Genomic DNA, 13,566 nt, shown 5'->3' on the forward strand with positions numbered 1-13,566 from the left:
CTGGTTGCCCTTGATCTTAATCATTTTGGCTTAAATTCAATCCTTGAATGAACTAACTCTGCTATTTACTTAGTAACTGGCCACTCTCACAATGATACAGTGAAATAGTTGAACCAGTTGACCTCTTAGGACCCTTCCAGGGCTAGACTTATGATCCCATAATCCTCAGTTACAAGACTACTTAATAATATTTTATGGGCATTATTCTCCTGGATGTTTTTCACTAACTTACATCCTAGTAGTTAAATTTTAGAAAGTTCCCCCAAGCTCAGAGAGGGCCTGATTGGCTCGTACTTATATAACTATATTCATAAATGGCTTAGGTGGGATATGAACCTAGAGATTCTTGACTGAAGTCTTATTACCTTATCCATTTGCCAAATTTCCTCTTATTTGCACTTGCTAAAGAATAAAGTAAGCTTTAGCTGCATTAGGCAGCGGAATCAAAAAAGTGAGTAAAAGGGTTTCAAAAATAGTGGTTCCCCTACAGCTCTTTCAAAAAAGAGGCTAATTGCACATAGCCTGGCAAAAATCCTGGTTGTAAGAGAGTGCTGACCCTGATGGCCACCTTCCCAGCTGTCACTTTTAGCATGTATTAGAAGCATTCTATTTATATAATCAGATTTTTAGAACTGAAGGGACTTAGAGTCCAAACCTTCATCCGACATGTCAAAAACTTAAACCTTGGAGAAGATGAATTCTATTCAGTTCATGAAGCATTTTAAGCAAGTACTAAGAGCCAGGTAGTGGGCTGGGTGTTGGGCATACAAAAACAAAAAATAGGCAATTCCTACCTTCAAGGAGATTACATCCAACTGATGAGTTAAGAGAAATAGGAGCAGCTATACTGTTTTGCACCTGAAGTGAGTCTTCTGACTTTTAATTATTCCAAGTACCAGGAAATACAAGTATTCTAACCCTGTGCACATTCACAGAAGAGATATAATGTCATATGGATGGGGCAAGTAAGCCAATTTGGCTGGAGTGGAGAATGAATGATGACAAATATGAGACTTCTGGAAAGATAAACAGAATCTGGGTTGTAAAGGACTTTAATTGCTAGAATGAGGACTTTGTACTTATATCTCCTGGGGAGCCAATGAAATTTATTGAGTAGGAAAAGGAGATCATCAGACTATGGGTAAAGAATATCAATTTAGAAGCTATTTAGAAGTCAGCCTTCTGTGCGATCCAATAGAAAGTGTTCTGGCAATGGAATTAGACAATCTGGTTTCAAATCTTAGTTCTTTAACTTTCTACATGTGTAACCCTTAAGAGTGAGTCATGTCAGTTCCTGGGAACTCACTTTCCTTATCTGTAATGAAGATCAAAAGTTGGAATACATCTGGGATGCTTAATCCTCTTTGTGTCCTAGACTCTTATCAATCTAGTAAAGCTTAATGACTCTTTCCCAGAATAATATTTATAAATACATAAAATAAAATACATTAGATTATAAAGAAAACCAATTATATTGAAATAAAATTATCCCCAAAATATCAAGGATCGCAGTCAGCATATTAATAACTCTAAGGCAACTTTGAGCTCCAAATCTGTGATCCTGATTATGAAGCTATGAGAACAGCGAGAAAGGAAGAAAGGGTACCCATTACAAGGTTACTGGGCCTAGAAGCAGATCTCATTCTCCTGACTCTAGGTGTAGTGTTCTTAAAACTAAAAGACCATCACAGACTACAAGATGGAGTCAAATGGGTAGCTAATAATCCAGTGTCATTCATTAAAGTGGAGACTCATGTATTATGGCAATCACAAGAACTAAGGATTGTACTTGGCCACCTCATTCGTTTACTGAGCAAAAGGTTATTTAATACCTACTAGATTTGTCACTGTTTTAGTTATGTAAGAAAATAAGTAAGCCATGTTTTGTCTGCAGAGAATTTATCATTTAGTAGAGGAAATAAAAATGTATAAAATTATAATACAGAGATCCTTAAAAATGTTTGTGTCATGATCACTCTTGGCAGACTGATGAAGCCTATGGACCCATTCTTATAATAATATCTCTTAAAAAGTAAAGGAATGGCTAAGTCTTACTATGTACATGTGTGTATACATACACACATACAGATGTACATTTGTACATCTATATATGTTTTGTATTTATGTTCATATATGCACACAATAATGAAAAGTAGAATATAGTTAAATTCTGTAAATCAGGCAAAACAAGCTTGAATGGGTTCAGAGGAAGAATAAATTACTTCTGGCTAGAATGATCAAGGATGACTTCTTGAAGAAGGGGCCATTTAACCTAAGTCTTGATGGATTTTGTATTCTGAATTTCTTCCCCAACTTGAAATTGTTATTATGGACAAATAATATTTGCAAACTTTGAACTATTTTATAAATGCTATTATCAGTTTATGTTATTATTAATCAAATACAGCACAATAATATCATTTTTATAGTATATATCCCTAGGGATCTAAGTTGGAAAGAAGGAAGGAAACAAGCATTTATTAAATATCTATTATGTGCCAGGCACTGTGCTATACATTTTGCAAATATTATTTCATTTGATTCTCACAAGAATCATGGGATATAAATGTTATTATCATATCCCTTTTGCAGATGAGGAAACAGAGGCATACAAAGTTAAGTGATTTGACCATGGTCACCCAGCTAATAAGTATCTAAGACTGGATTGAATTAAGATCATCTCGACTGCAGATCTAGTGCTGTATCCACTGCACCACCTAACTAACTCCAGGCACATTGTCTAAAACCAAATTGCTTTGTTGAATATACTGATCTAGTCTAGTTATACATAACTCAATTTAATATAACTCATTCATTTACTAGCACAGCACCTAACATAGTACATGGTAAGTGCTTAATAAATTGCTATTGGTTGGGCTTGGGATAGAAGAGCCAAAATACTGAGCCATCCACAAATAGTATGGCACTATACTTAAGCCCTCAATCTGGTATTCTATGTGAATGCCCAAATTGTTGGGGAAGTAGGACTTTCTAGTAAGTGAGAGAATTATCAATAGTACACCTCAGCAGAAGAAAAGAATATCCATATTGAAACTCTTGAATTTGGAGGAAGAAAAATTGGTTTGGTATCACAGTAGCCATGAGTTCCTTGTGCACAATGTCAGTAAGCACTCCATTTGTCGGATTGTCCTACAATCCTGGTTTCATAGGGAAACAAACTTATTCCAGGAAAGTGCATGTGACCAGAGTAGACCAGCACTGTCTTAGATATCTGCAGGAAGGCACTGACTGGGGTAGCACAAGATCCCATGAAGAAATGGGAATATATTTGGGAAAGAGATCCACTATCTTTGCACAAAACCGAAAGAAATCAAATTAACTTCTCTCTGGAATCTCGATCCTGTTTTTTCCTTTTTCTGAGTAATGTTACCAAAAGGTTTCTGCTCCGTGCAGTTATATTCCCAGGGAAAAGAGTGTCTTGTGGTAGTTTGGATTGTGATTTTGTTGGTCCTCCTTCAGACATACCACTGATGACCATAAGAAATCTAGTTACTGCCTTTGGAAATCTTGAATGAGGCAATTGATTCATCATTTCCTGCTACAGAAGTTGTTGTTCAGTTGCTTCACCTGTGTCTGCCTTTTTGTAATCCCTTTTAGGGTTTTCTTGGCAAAGATACTGGAGTGCTTTGCCATTTTCGACTCATTTGATACGTGAAGAAAATGATACGAATAGATTTTAGGGTCACACACCTGTAAGCATCTGAGGCTGGATTTGAATTCAGGCCTTCCTGACTCCAGACTGGCACTCTATCCCCTGTGCCACTAGCTGCCCTGCCACAGCATAATCTGCAGTTCTGAGCCAGGATTGAGCAACCCTTGCCAGAGAGTGATGTGGCCGAGCCTTCGTTTTTCATGGCAATGTGTCTTTGCCTCCCATACATTTTAGTTACCTTGTCACTTTCCATTTCATCCCGCTCCCTTGGACCCTCTCGTGATGCCCTGAGATTTCACTACTCACCTACCACACTTTTTAGTACATTTTCATTTTTGCTTGGATGCCAAACACACAATTAAGGATCATATTTAATACGAAGAAGTTCCCCTCACAGTCATGCTCCATGCCTTCTTTATCCTTATTAATCTAGCACACCAACTCCAAGTCATCCCATCAGCCCATTCCAAGACGCATCCTTGAGATGGGGGTTCAGTGGCCAAATCAGTTTGGACTTTGGAATCATTTCAGTTGGGAGATGGAGGTATAAATACAACCCCCTGGGTCAAGGCTTACTGGGAGAGCAGGTCCTGATGAAGGGAAGCCTCTAGGGGAGGAGCATGCAAAGATTTTTAGCTTGGAATGACAGAGGTGGCCACCTTTTTAATTTCCTCCTGAATTACAATTATTTCTCTTTTTTCCCCTCCCACAGGGCCTGGAGCAGTCATTGATGGGGTAAACTCTGCCTCCAGAGCACTGGCATGTCTCTGGCTATCGGGGACCCTCTTTGTCCACTTCTTCATCAAGTTTTGATGAGAAATCCTAGGGTCCTCTGAGCGACGCCTGGCTTCTCCATACCACAGACTTTACTCTTCTACACTGCGGAGGGCAAACCAGTTTTGTTTTGTTTTTGTTTTTCAGCTTGAATGAGTGGGGATGGGGGGAGGGGGTGGGGAGGGTTCTGCAATGTGTAGGATAATCAATCATGGGTGTGTTCAAAGATTGAATCTGTTTCTTCTCCCTTAGCCCTGCCTTCTCTTCTGCCCCTCTCCTCATTGTCTTCCCCATTACTTCTGTTTTGGCAAAAAGTCTGTTTCAGTTGAACCCATAAATGCCCCAGAGATGCACCTTGGTTCATGAAATAGTGCACAAAAAGAATTACATCAGAGAATCCTAGTGTCTATGTCTCTTAAGCTAACAAATCAGCCTTTTTGTTATGCTGTACAAATGACTCCATGTTATGTGTTTGATGACATTGGGTTTGTCTCTCCCATCAGGGTGGATTTTTAATATATATACACATATATACACACACACACATATATATATTATTCTACCACCTCTTCTTGGCACTGTACTCTACCCATCACCTCAAATACCTGCAGCATATAGAGGTGTGGGGCCAAGGGGGTTGTGAAACCCACTTAAAGTGGAAGCACATCTGATAAAAGAAAGAAAAAATCTCCAGAGTATGGGAAACTGGAGCTGAGTGGATGGGAAGAGAAGAGGTTGGGGGATTGAGTTTCTTTTTTAAAAAATTCTTGGCTGGTCGATTTAAAAAAAAAAGAAAAAGAAAAAGGATAAATAGGTGGCTGATTCATTGGATCTTATCTAGCTATCAATCAGAGCAATCCTATGACTATCCATCTACTCAACTTGTCTGGTCTATCCATCCATCCAATTATCTACCCACCTGTCTTTCTCTCTAACAATCTATTTACTCTATTTATCAATTTATCAATGTAATTATCTACATTTCTCTCCAAGTCTCTCCCTCTCTACTCTTACTCATCTATCACTATAATAATCTCTAATCACCTAGTGTCTATCTTTCTCCTCATTTCTTTCTCAAATCAACCTCTCCTAAAAAATTTGTGTTTTCCTAATTACATATCAACCTTACGCATGAAAGCCGATTTTTCTCAGATTAACCAGAAAGATAAGCAATAGCCAATCACATGGAGATTTGAGAATATGGTGTCCCATTCACCAAAAGTAGGTTATGATAATTCATGAGTTCTATTAGGAATCCATTGCTTACTACCCACTAATGCATTCTCTTCTCTAGACACAGATGAGTCCCATGTGTACCTTAACTAACTAGCATGATGTTTTCCTTTGGGATTTGAATGACCAAGATGCCAGTCATCAGAAATACGTGTGTTTTTCTGTCTTTCGAGGAAGCAAACATGATCTTATTTGACTAAATTCAGGGTATATATATTCCCTATCAAAAGAAAAAAAAAAAAACCTATATGTACAAAACACTGGTTTCCTGCTAGTGAGCATATTATTCAACCAGACTGAGATTCAGCACCTCAGTGAGGGTCTCCGATCTGCTCTAGTCTGGGTCTGGCCTGTTTGAAAACTATCCAGTTAAAAGCTCATAGAGTCCAATTACAGGGCTGGTGTGTTGACAGCGCTCGTATTTGTCTCGGAAGCTCTTCTGAGCAGAGGGCACTTGAGCGACTGACTTAATTTCCAAGCACTTGATTAACCCAACACTGTAAACAGAGGGGGAAAATATGTGTCAGACATGTTTCCTCTTTTCATGGGACTTATCCCCACAGTGGCTTTGAGGAAGTCTAGCACCATCTTCCTTTTCTCTATATTGTAGCTAGCTGAGAAGAACTTTCATGTCTGTACTTTCTTGGGGCATCTCCTGGGGCAATCAGGAATTGGCCATCCTCTGTGCCAGTGGACCAAAAAGGATTGCAATAAAAATGACCCTGGGTTAGATCTCTCCTTACATATTTAGGGTACCACCAAGAGGGACATGCAAATTGCCATGATTGGTATGCATATAATGCCAGCAGCCTAACTGGGTTGGGAGGGTGGGGGATGGGCTGCTCTAAAAGCATACATCAAATGCTCTTAACGTTGAAAATTTATTCTCCTTTCCCCACCATCTCAAGCTGCCTCTTTAGTTTTGTCTGTCTCAGCTCCTGGACATGATACACAAAGTGAGAAAATCCATCCATGTATCTTCCACCTGCTTAGGTGCTTTCGGCACTCTAGAGAAGGTCAATTGCTGTGAATGGAATTTTAGTCCTCTCAAATAACAAGAAAAAGACAACTGCCAGGAGACAGATTCCAGGAACCCGTGAGATTTGCCAACATTTCTCTATCTATTCTAAATTCCCAGGAACAATCTAGTGAGCAGGTATGAGGTTAGAACTGAAGGTCAGTCATAAGCATTTCAATTGCTTGATACAGACTCCTGAATAAGTAAGGTCACAGTAAGACATGTCCTATTCAGAATATCTGAATGCCATATTGATAAACTAGAGGCATTGCTCAGGAGCAAAGCATATATATTGGGAGTAAGACAAGATGAGAGATGTTGTCCTGGTTAGCAAAATTCCTGAATGTCCAAGCTGCATGTTTTCTATTGGACTTTCATCTTTCCTTCTAAAAGAAGGATTCCCTAGTCCTCAGTGAGGGAGTACTTAAAGCATTACTAGAAATATGATCTACAATGATTATTTCCATGCCTTCTCCCTTTTACCACTTGATGGCCTGCCCTCTTGCTACACTTAAATTAAGGATCCGTAATATTATCTTTGTGAATTCTCCTTCCAATAATGTGAATCATATCCCATCCATTCCTTGGTGGGTAGTCTTATGAATTGCTGTGGCTGAAAGAAAATTTATCACCTGGTTTCCACTTCCTAGTGATATTATTAGCCAAAACATAGAACCACAGTAAACACTCCTTTCCATCCCAGGCACTGGGGAGTGGGGGGTACAGAAAGTCAGGAAACCCAGCAACACTCTTTCGATTTTTTTTTTATCACCATCATCCATAGGAGAAGAGGTATGGGAGGCTGGTGAGATGGACCACTGGGAAAGACAATGAAGTTTCTTCTAGGAGATTCTTTCATGGTTTTCTGCTTTGTTAATTTAATTTTGGTGGTGATGATACTTTTAGACAATAGAAATTTCAAAAGATAAGACATAGAGGATCAATGCTCTGCTTGCCATTTTTTTTTCATTAATAGAGCATTTTACTGCTTCTGTGTGGCTTTTAGTTCTGCAGGGAGAATCCTTAAGCCTTTTTGGGCAGACTTGGCCCAAGTTTGCAAATGGAAGAGCAAGGGTTTGCAGATTGATACTAATGCAAGTTTTTGACCAGCTAATAGCCCCTTCCCATTTTGTCAACTAGGAGACAAAAACAACAAATAATGCAGATAAGGCCAAGTGGAATTCAGCAATGAATCTAAGAAGCTCTCATTCCCCTTTCCCAAAGCAAAGTTTAACACTTCCACCAAAGTAATGTCAATGAAAGTGCTCGTGGTAAGGCTAATGCCAAGCTTGTTCTTCTGTAGTTTAATGTCAAGTGCCTGATACAGTCATCTGCAAGTCTAAATGTGTTTTCTTTTTCTGGGTTTTCTTTTTTGGGGGGAGGGGGGATCCTAGAAACATGCACATATTTTAAGCTTAGAGTATTGGGCATTATTGCTCTGATTTATTAGTTCATCTAAACAAAGGGAAATGACAGACTTTAGTACCTGAAAGATGCCTAAGTCTCTTCCCCTGCAGTCCAGCCCAGGCCTACCTTGGAGGACAGCTCTCCTTGGCTTGGGGGGTAGTTTTGTCTCAGGAGCTGACCAGCATTGAACTGTGGGTGAGAAGCATGCTCCAGGACTCTAGGCAAAGTAGAGGCAAATCAGATATAGAAAGGCCCGTTTCAGGACCTATCCAGTTATCTTGTTCTCCACCTACAGGAGGTTAGCCTACTACACCTGAGGTCAAAAGAAATTCCTAACTGGAGAAGAGCAGAGAACACCAAGGAATCCAGCTAACCCCCTGGGGAGCACAGAATTGTCACTGCATCAAGAGTCTTTATATACAAAATATAAAAGAAAGGAGTGATACTCCCAGCTGAAATGTCTTCTCTTCTGCAGCTGTTGTGTGGCCCTTGCCAACATTATCACAGGAAGGAGGGGGAGGAGTGGTTGAGGGTGGGGAAAAGCATCTTCCCCAATTTGATACTGAGCTGTCACCAGGGAGAAACTGGCTTTTAAATAGCTGAAACCAGCCAAACAAAAATGAATCTCCATATCTTTATATATAATCAGAGGAAGCAGCTATAAGTTTTGCTTTTTGATGAAATACATTTTCCCTTCCTTTGTTTTTGTTCTTTGCATAGCTCTTAGTTCTGGGATCATTCCAGTTTCATTGACCATAAGCCACTCACCTCCCACCCAACTTGTCTGCCATTTACTGCTGCCTTTCCTCCAGCTTTTCCTCCAAGACACATAAATTGGAGGAAAAGCTGGAAAACTTCATAGGTATGTGGTTTAGAAGGCAATGTTTTCTGACATAGACCACATAATAAGAAGTCTTAATGATCACTAAAAACAAACAAATGAGCAAAAAAGAAAAAAAGCCAGTCTCATTTCCCACATTGCTTGCTGAAAAGAAGAGAAGTAAATGAAGGGAGAAAGAATTACATTTGCAGTTTAAAAATGGGGCAAAAAGATATTGAAGCAGTTCAGGATGGCTTTCAGGTGCAAAATATCTAGAATCTCAAGTAAAGTGAAGTGGACTTAATCAGACACAATTGTTTCCATCCCCAAAGTAATAGTTGACTATGCTCAATTCTTTTGGGGCTTTTTAAAAGGACTTCTGTTTAAATGACTTCTCTTTATTGAGCTCCAGCATTGTTCAGATAGCTGTCAATAGCCCTAGGAGAAGAAGGTAGACTTATAACCCCCTTAGAGTTCTCTTGAGCCACTGTCAACATTATTTAGCAGAAGTAGAGTTGATGACAATGGTGATAAAAATGATCATGCTGAAATAGGGAATCGCTGCCCATTGTATCACTCATGGGGAGCATTTTTAATCATTCAAAAAATTTTGTGACATGTCAAGTGCAGTTGTGAGGAATGTGTGGGTGTATGAAAATGTATCTGTTCAGTACCGAGTCCTTCTTTAGGTTTTAACAAAGTTCTCTATGACTTATCAATGGTGCAGTTCTAGCTGTCAGAATATGGGTGTGCACATTCTCACAATTATCCTTAAAAACAAATCTATGTTCAAATGCTTTAAAAATTTATCAAACAGAAATAAGAATATAACTTTGTCAGCCTTTTAGGGTTATTTTGATTTAGTTTATTTTTTATTTTAATTTTTCTGTTTTTTTTAATTTCAAAAAAACAATGAAGTCATTTTTTGGTCAATAATTGTATTAAGGGTGAATATACTACCTGAATTTTTGTGCATGTTACATTGTAGTTGTAACCTTTTCTAATTCAGGATGAATAAGAGATGGTTGTGATTGTGCAGTGTATCAATAAAGTTCAAAGAAATTTGTACCTTTTGGGGGGCTATTTATTAGGTTTTGTTGAATGTTGGGGTTGGCAAGCATAGTGAAACATACATCTTCTCATATATTGATACTCTGGGTCCTGTGGGCCAAGATGTAATTACCAACCTATATTTCCAATGATCTAAAAATTGCATCAAATATTTTCATGTCTCCCCATCTCGACCTACCCCTATTTCGGCACACATGTGATAAGTGGATCAATATGGATAAAATCAATATCTTCCCAAAGCTGGTCTATTCAAACTTCTTTCAATTTACTCATGAGGAATATACCAACTATGTGGCTTACCATCCTAATATGACACGGACCTCCAGACCTAAGGGATTTGACATTGGCACAAACAAATGGGAAAAAAAAGTCAGGTCATAGACGAAAGAATTTTCACAAAACCGTAAGCAGGCTGCTCAGCATTAATGCTTTGCTCTGTTTGATTCCTGATGCTTGCAGCCACTGAATCAAAGACTACTATGATGTTGTAAATATGGCAAGAGATGGTAAATATCTCATGGATTGATTCAAATAGAATTATATGCTGACGACTAATTTTTCTTCAGCCTCTGTGTTATGGAAACATTTTTAAGACAGTGCAGAATATGAAGAAGCCACTAGACTAAGAATCAGGAAAGCTTTCCATTTCCTCTAGTCTCTTATTACCATATCATCATCTTTCTAGCTTCACTCAGCTCTACCCCGCCCCACCCCATCACAACTCTTTCCTATTCATCTGTTCCCACATTTTTCCTTCATCACGTAGTTTCTCAATTATCTTTAGACCAATATATTCCTTTTACTCTGTTACTAGTTAGTTATATGATCTTGGCTGAGTCATTTAACTTATTTTGTCTTTTACTTTCTTCATCTCTAAAATAATGGAATTGCACCAGGCAATCTATAAAGCTCTGTCTAGCTCTGACATTCTACAATATATTTCTATTGCTTTTTTTAAACTCCTGGATTTTCATTAAGATTGACTCTAAATCAGAACCTATTGGTACAAATGTGGCCTATATTTTGGAAGCTGAGTTAAAATCATCCAACTTCTTTTCATACATTCTTTATAATTTGATAGTAAATTCTGCGAGGAGTGAGAAGTTGGTTCTGATCTCAGCTCTGCCATGGCTTCTGGGCTTGACCATGATCCTCCCTATGCTTTTCGTTTCTGCTATCAGTGATAGGATCCAAATAAAAAAGAATAGGCCAATATGCTTTGAAAATGTGTCAAAAATATAATGTATAGGTAGATGATTGTAGTTTCCAGAATACCTGATTTATTTTGAATGGGTGACATACAAATGTAGCTGATTACCAATTTTTCTAGTCAACCAATAGCTTTAGTAATCATTTATTCTTCTCTCTCTTTTCTTCTGCCCTTTCATCGGCGTCTTTCTGCTCACATCCAACTCTCCTCTTTTCCCACTTATGTCGTAACTTTCCTCCTTCCATCTATTCTCCTGCTAGGGTGGGCATTTATCCTTCTCTTACTCCATCTAGGCACTCAGAGTACTATCAATCATCTATGTACCAATTTATTCCTCCATCAGCTAACCACTCACCTAGCCATTCACATATTATTTCCCCATTTATCTCCCCCTTATTCCATCTATCCACTCATCCACTTCCCTAATGCAACTATCCCCCATCTATTTATTTAAACCATCTAGCCATTCCCCATCTGTCAATCCATCTACCTAGCATCCTCAAGCTAACCTTTGGCAGACATACCTATTTACCAACCCACTTCAATGTAATGAAAATCTTTTGCTGTTATCTCTCCATTCAGCGAGGGAGGCTTTATCTAGTTATTCTTAAGCACAGCAGTTAAATGATGGAGGAATCATCAGATGCATTTTTGTTATCTTTCCGCAAAATACATACTATTAAAAACATACACACAGAGAAATGCCTCCAGAGATGTATGATTGGTGTACCTCTTCCTATCAAGATGTATTAAAGTGGAAGGAGGTTGAGAAAGCAGGGGTGGTTGGGAAACACCCAGATGAGCAGATGTTGATGTTTTAACTCTCTACCATGCCTCTGCAAAGAACAAAAACCAGAGCATTTGGAAATATGTTGTAGGAACTGGGACTGCTTAGCCTGAGGAAGAGAACACTCAGGCTATCACTTTCTCAAAATATGTGAAGGATTGATTCAAATAGAATTATATGCTGACGACTAATTTTTCTTCAGCCTCTGTGTTATGGAAACATTTTTAAGACAGTGCAGAATATGAAGAAGCCACTAGACTAAGAATCAGGAAAGCTTTCCATTTCCTCTAGTCTCTTATTACCATATCATCATCTTTCTAGCTTCACTCAGCTCTACCCCGCCCCACCCCATCACAACTCTTTCCTATTCATCTGTTCCCACATTTTTCCTTCATCACGTAGTTTCTCAATTATCTTTAGACCAATATATTCCTTTTACTCTGTTACTAGTTAGTTATATGATCTTGGCTGAGTCATTTAACTTATTTTGTCTTTTACTTTCCTCATCTCTAAAATAATGGAATTGCACCAGGCAATCTATAAAGCTCTGTCTAGCTCTGACATTCTACAATATATTTCTATTGCTTTTTTTAAACTCCTGGATTTTCATTAAGATTGACTCTAAATCAGAACCTATTGGTACAAATGTGGCCTATATTTTGGAAGCTGAGTTAAAATCATCCAACTTCTTTTCATACATTCTTTATAATTTGATAGTAAATTCTGTGAGGAGTGAGAAGTTGGTTCTGATCTCAGCTCTGCCATGGCTTCTGGGCTTGACCATGATCCTCCCTATGCTTTTCGTTTCTGCTATCAGTGATAGGATCCAAATAAAAAAGAATAGGCCAATATGCTTTGAAAATGTGTCAAAAATATAATGTATAGGTAGATGATTGTAGTTTCCAGAATACCTGATTTATTTTGAATGGGTGACATACAAATGTAGCTGATTACCAATTTTCCTAGTCAACCAATAGCTTTAGTAATCATTTATTCTTCTCTCTCTTTTCTTCTGCCCTTTCATCGGCGTCTTTCTGCTCACATCCAACTCTCCTCTTTTCCCACTTATGTCGTAACTTTCCTCCTTCCATCTATTCTCCTGCTAGGGTGGGCATTTATCCTTCTCTTACTCCATCTAGGCACTCAGAGTACTATCAATCATCTATGTACCAATTTATTCCTCCATCAGCTAACCACTCACCTAGCCATTCACATATTATTTCCCCATTTATCTCCCCCTTATTCCATCTATCCACTCATCCACTTCCCTAATGCAACTATCCCCCATCTATTTATTTAAACCATCTAGCCATTCCCCATCTGTCAATCCATCTACCTAGCATCCTCAAGCTAACCTTTGGCAGACATACCTATTTACCAACCCACTTCAATGTAATGAAAATCTTTTGCTGTTATCTCTCCATTCAGCGAGGGAGGCTTTATCTAGTTATTCTTAAGCACAGCAGTTAAATGATGGAGGAATCATCAGATGCATTTTTGTTATCTTTCCGCAAAATACATACTATTAAAAACATACACACAGAGAAATGCCTCCAGAGATGTATGATTGGTG

The 13,566-nt window shown here is 38.5% G+C and overlaps 1 protein-coding gene across 3 annotated transcripts in view; it reads left to right on the forward strand.

Annotated features, from left to right (window-relative positions):
* Window positions 1–9,993, forward strand: part of OPCML (opioid binding protein/cell adhesion molecule like) — a 1,494,059-nt gene extending 1,484,066 nt beyond the window's left edge. For all 3 annotated transcript variants that reach the window (XM_051986652.1, XM_051986651.1, XM_051986650.1), the window contains one exon: window positions 4,386–9,993. In XM_051986652.1, coding sequence (XP_051842612.1) covers window positions 4,386–4,486 — 101 coding nt within the window. In that variant the 3' untranslated portion in view covers window positions 4,487–9,993. The remainder of the gene's footprint in view (window positions 1–4,385) is intronic.
* The last annotated feature ends 3,573 nt before the right edge of the window (window positions 9,994–13,566 follow it).

The sequence above is a fragment of the Antechinus flavipes genome, chromosome 3, assembly GCF_016432865.1.
Source record: "Antechinus flavipes isolate AdamAnt ecotype Samford, QLD, Australia chromosome 3, AdamAnt_v2, whole genome shotgun sequence".
NCBI lineage: Eukaryota > Metazoa > Chordata > Mammalia > Dasyuromorphia > Dasyuridae > Antechinus > Antechinus flavipes.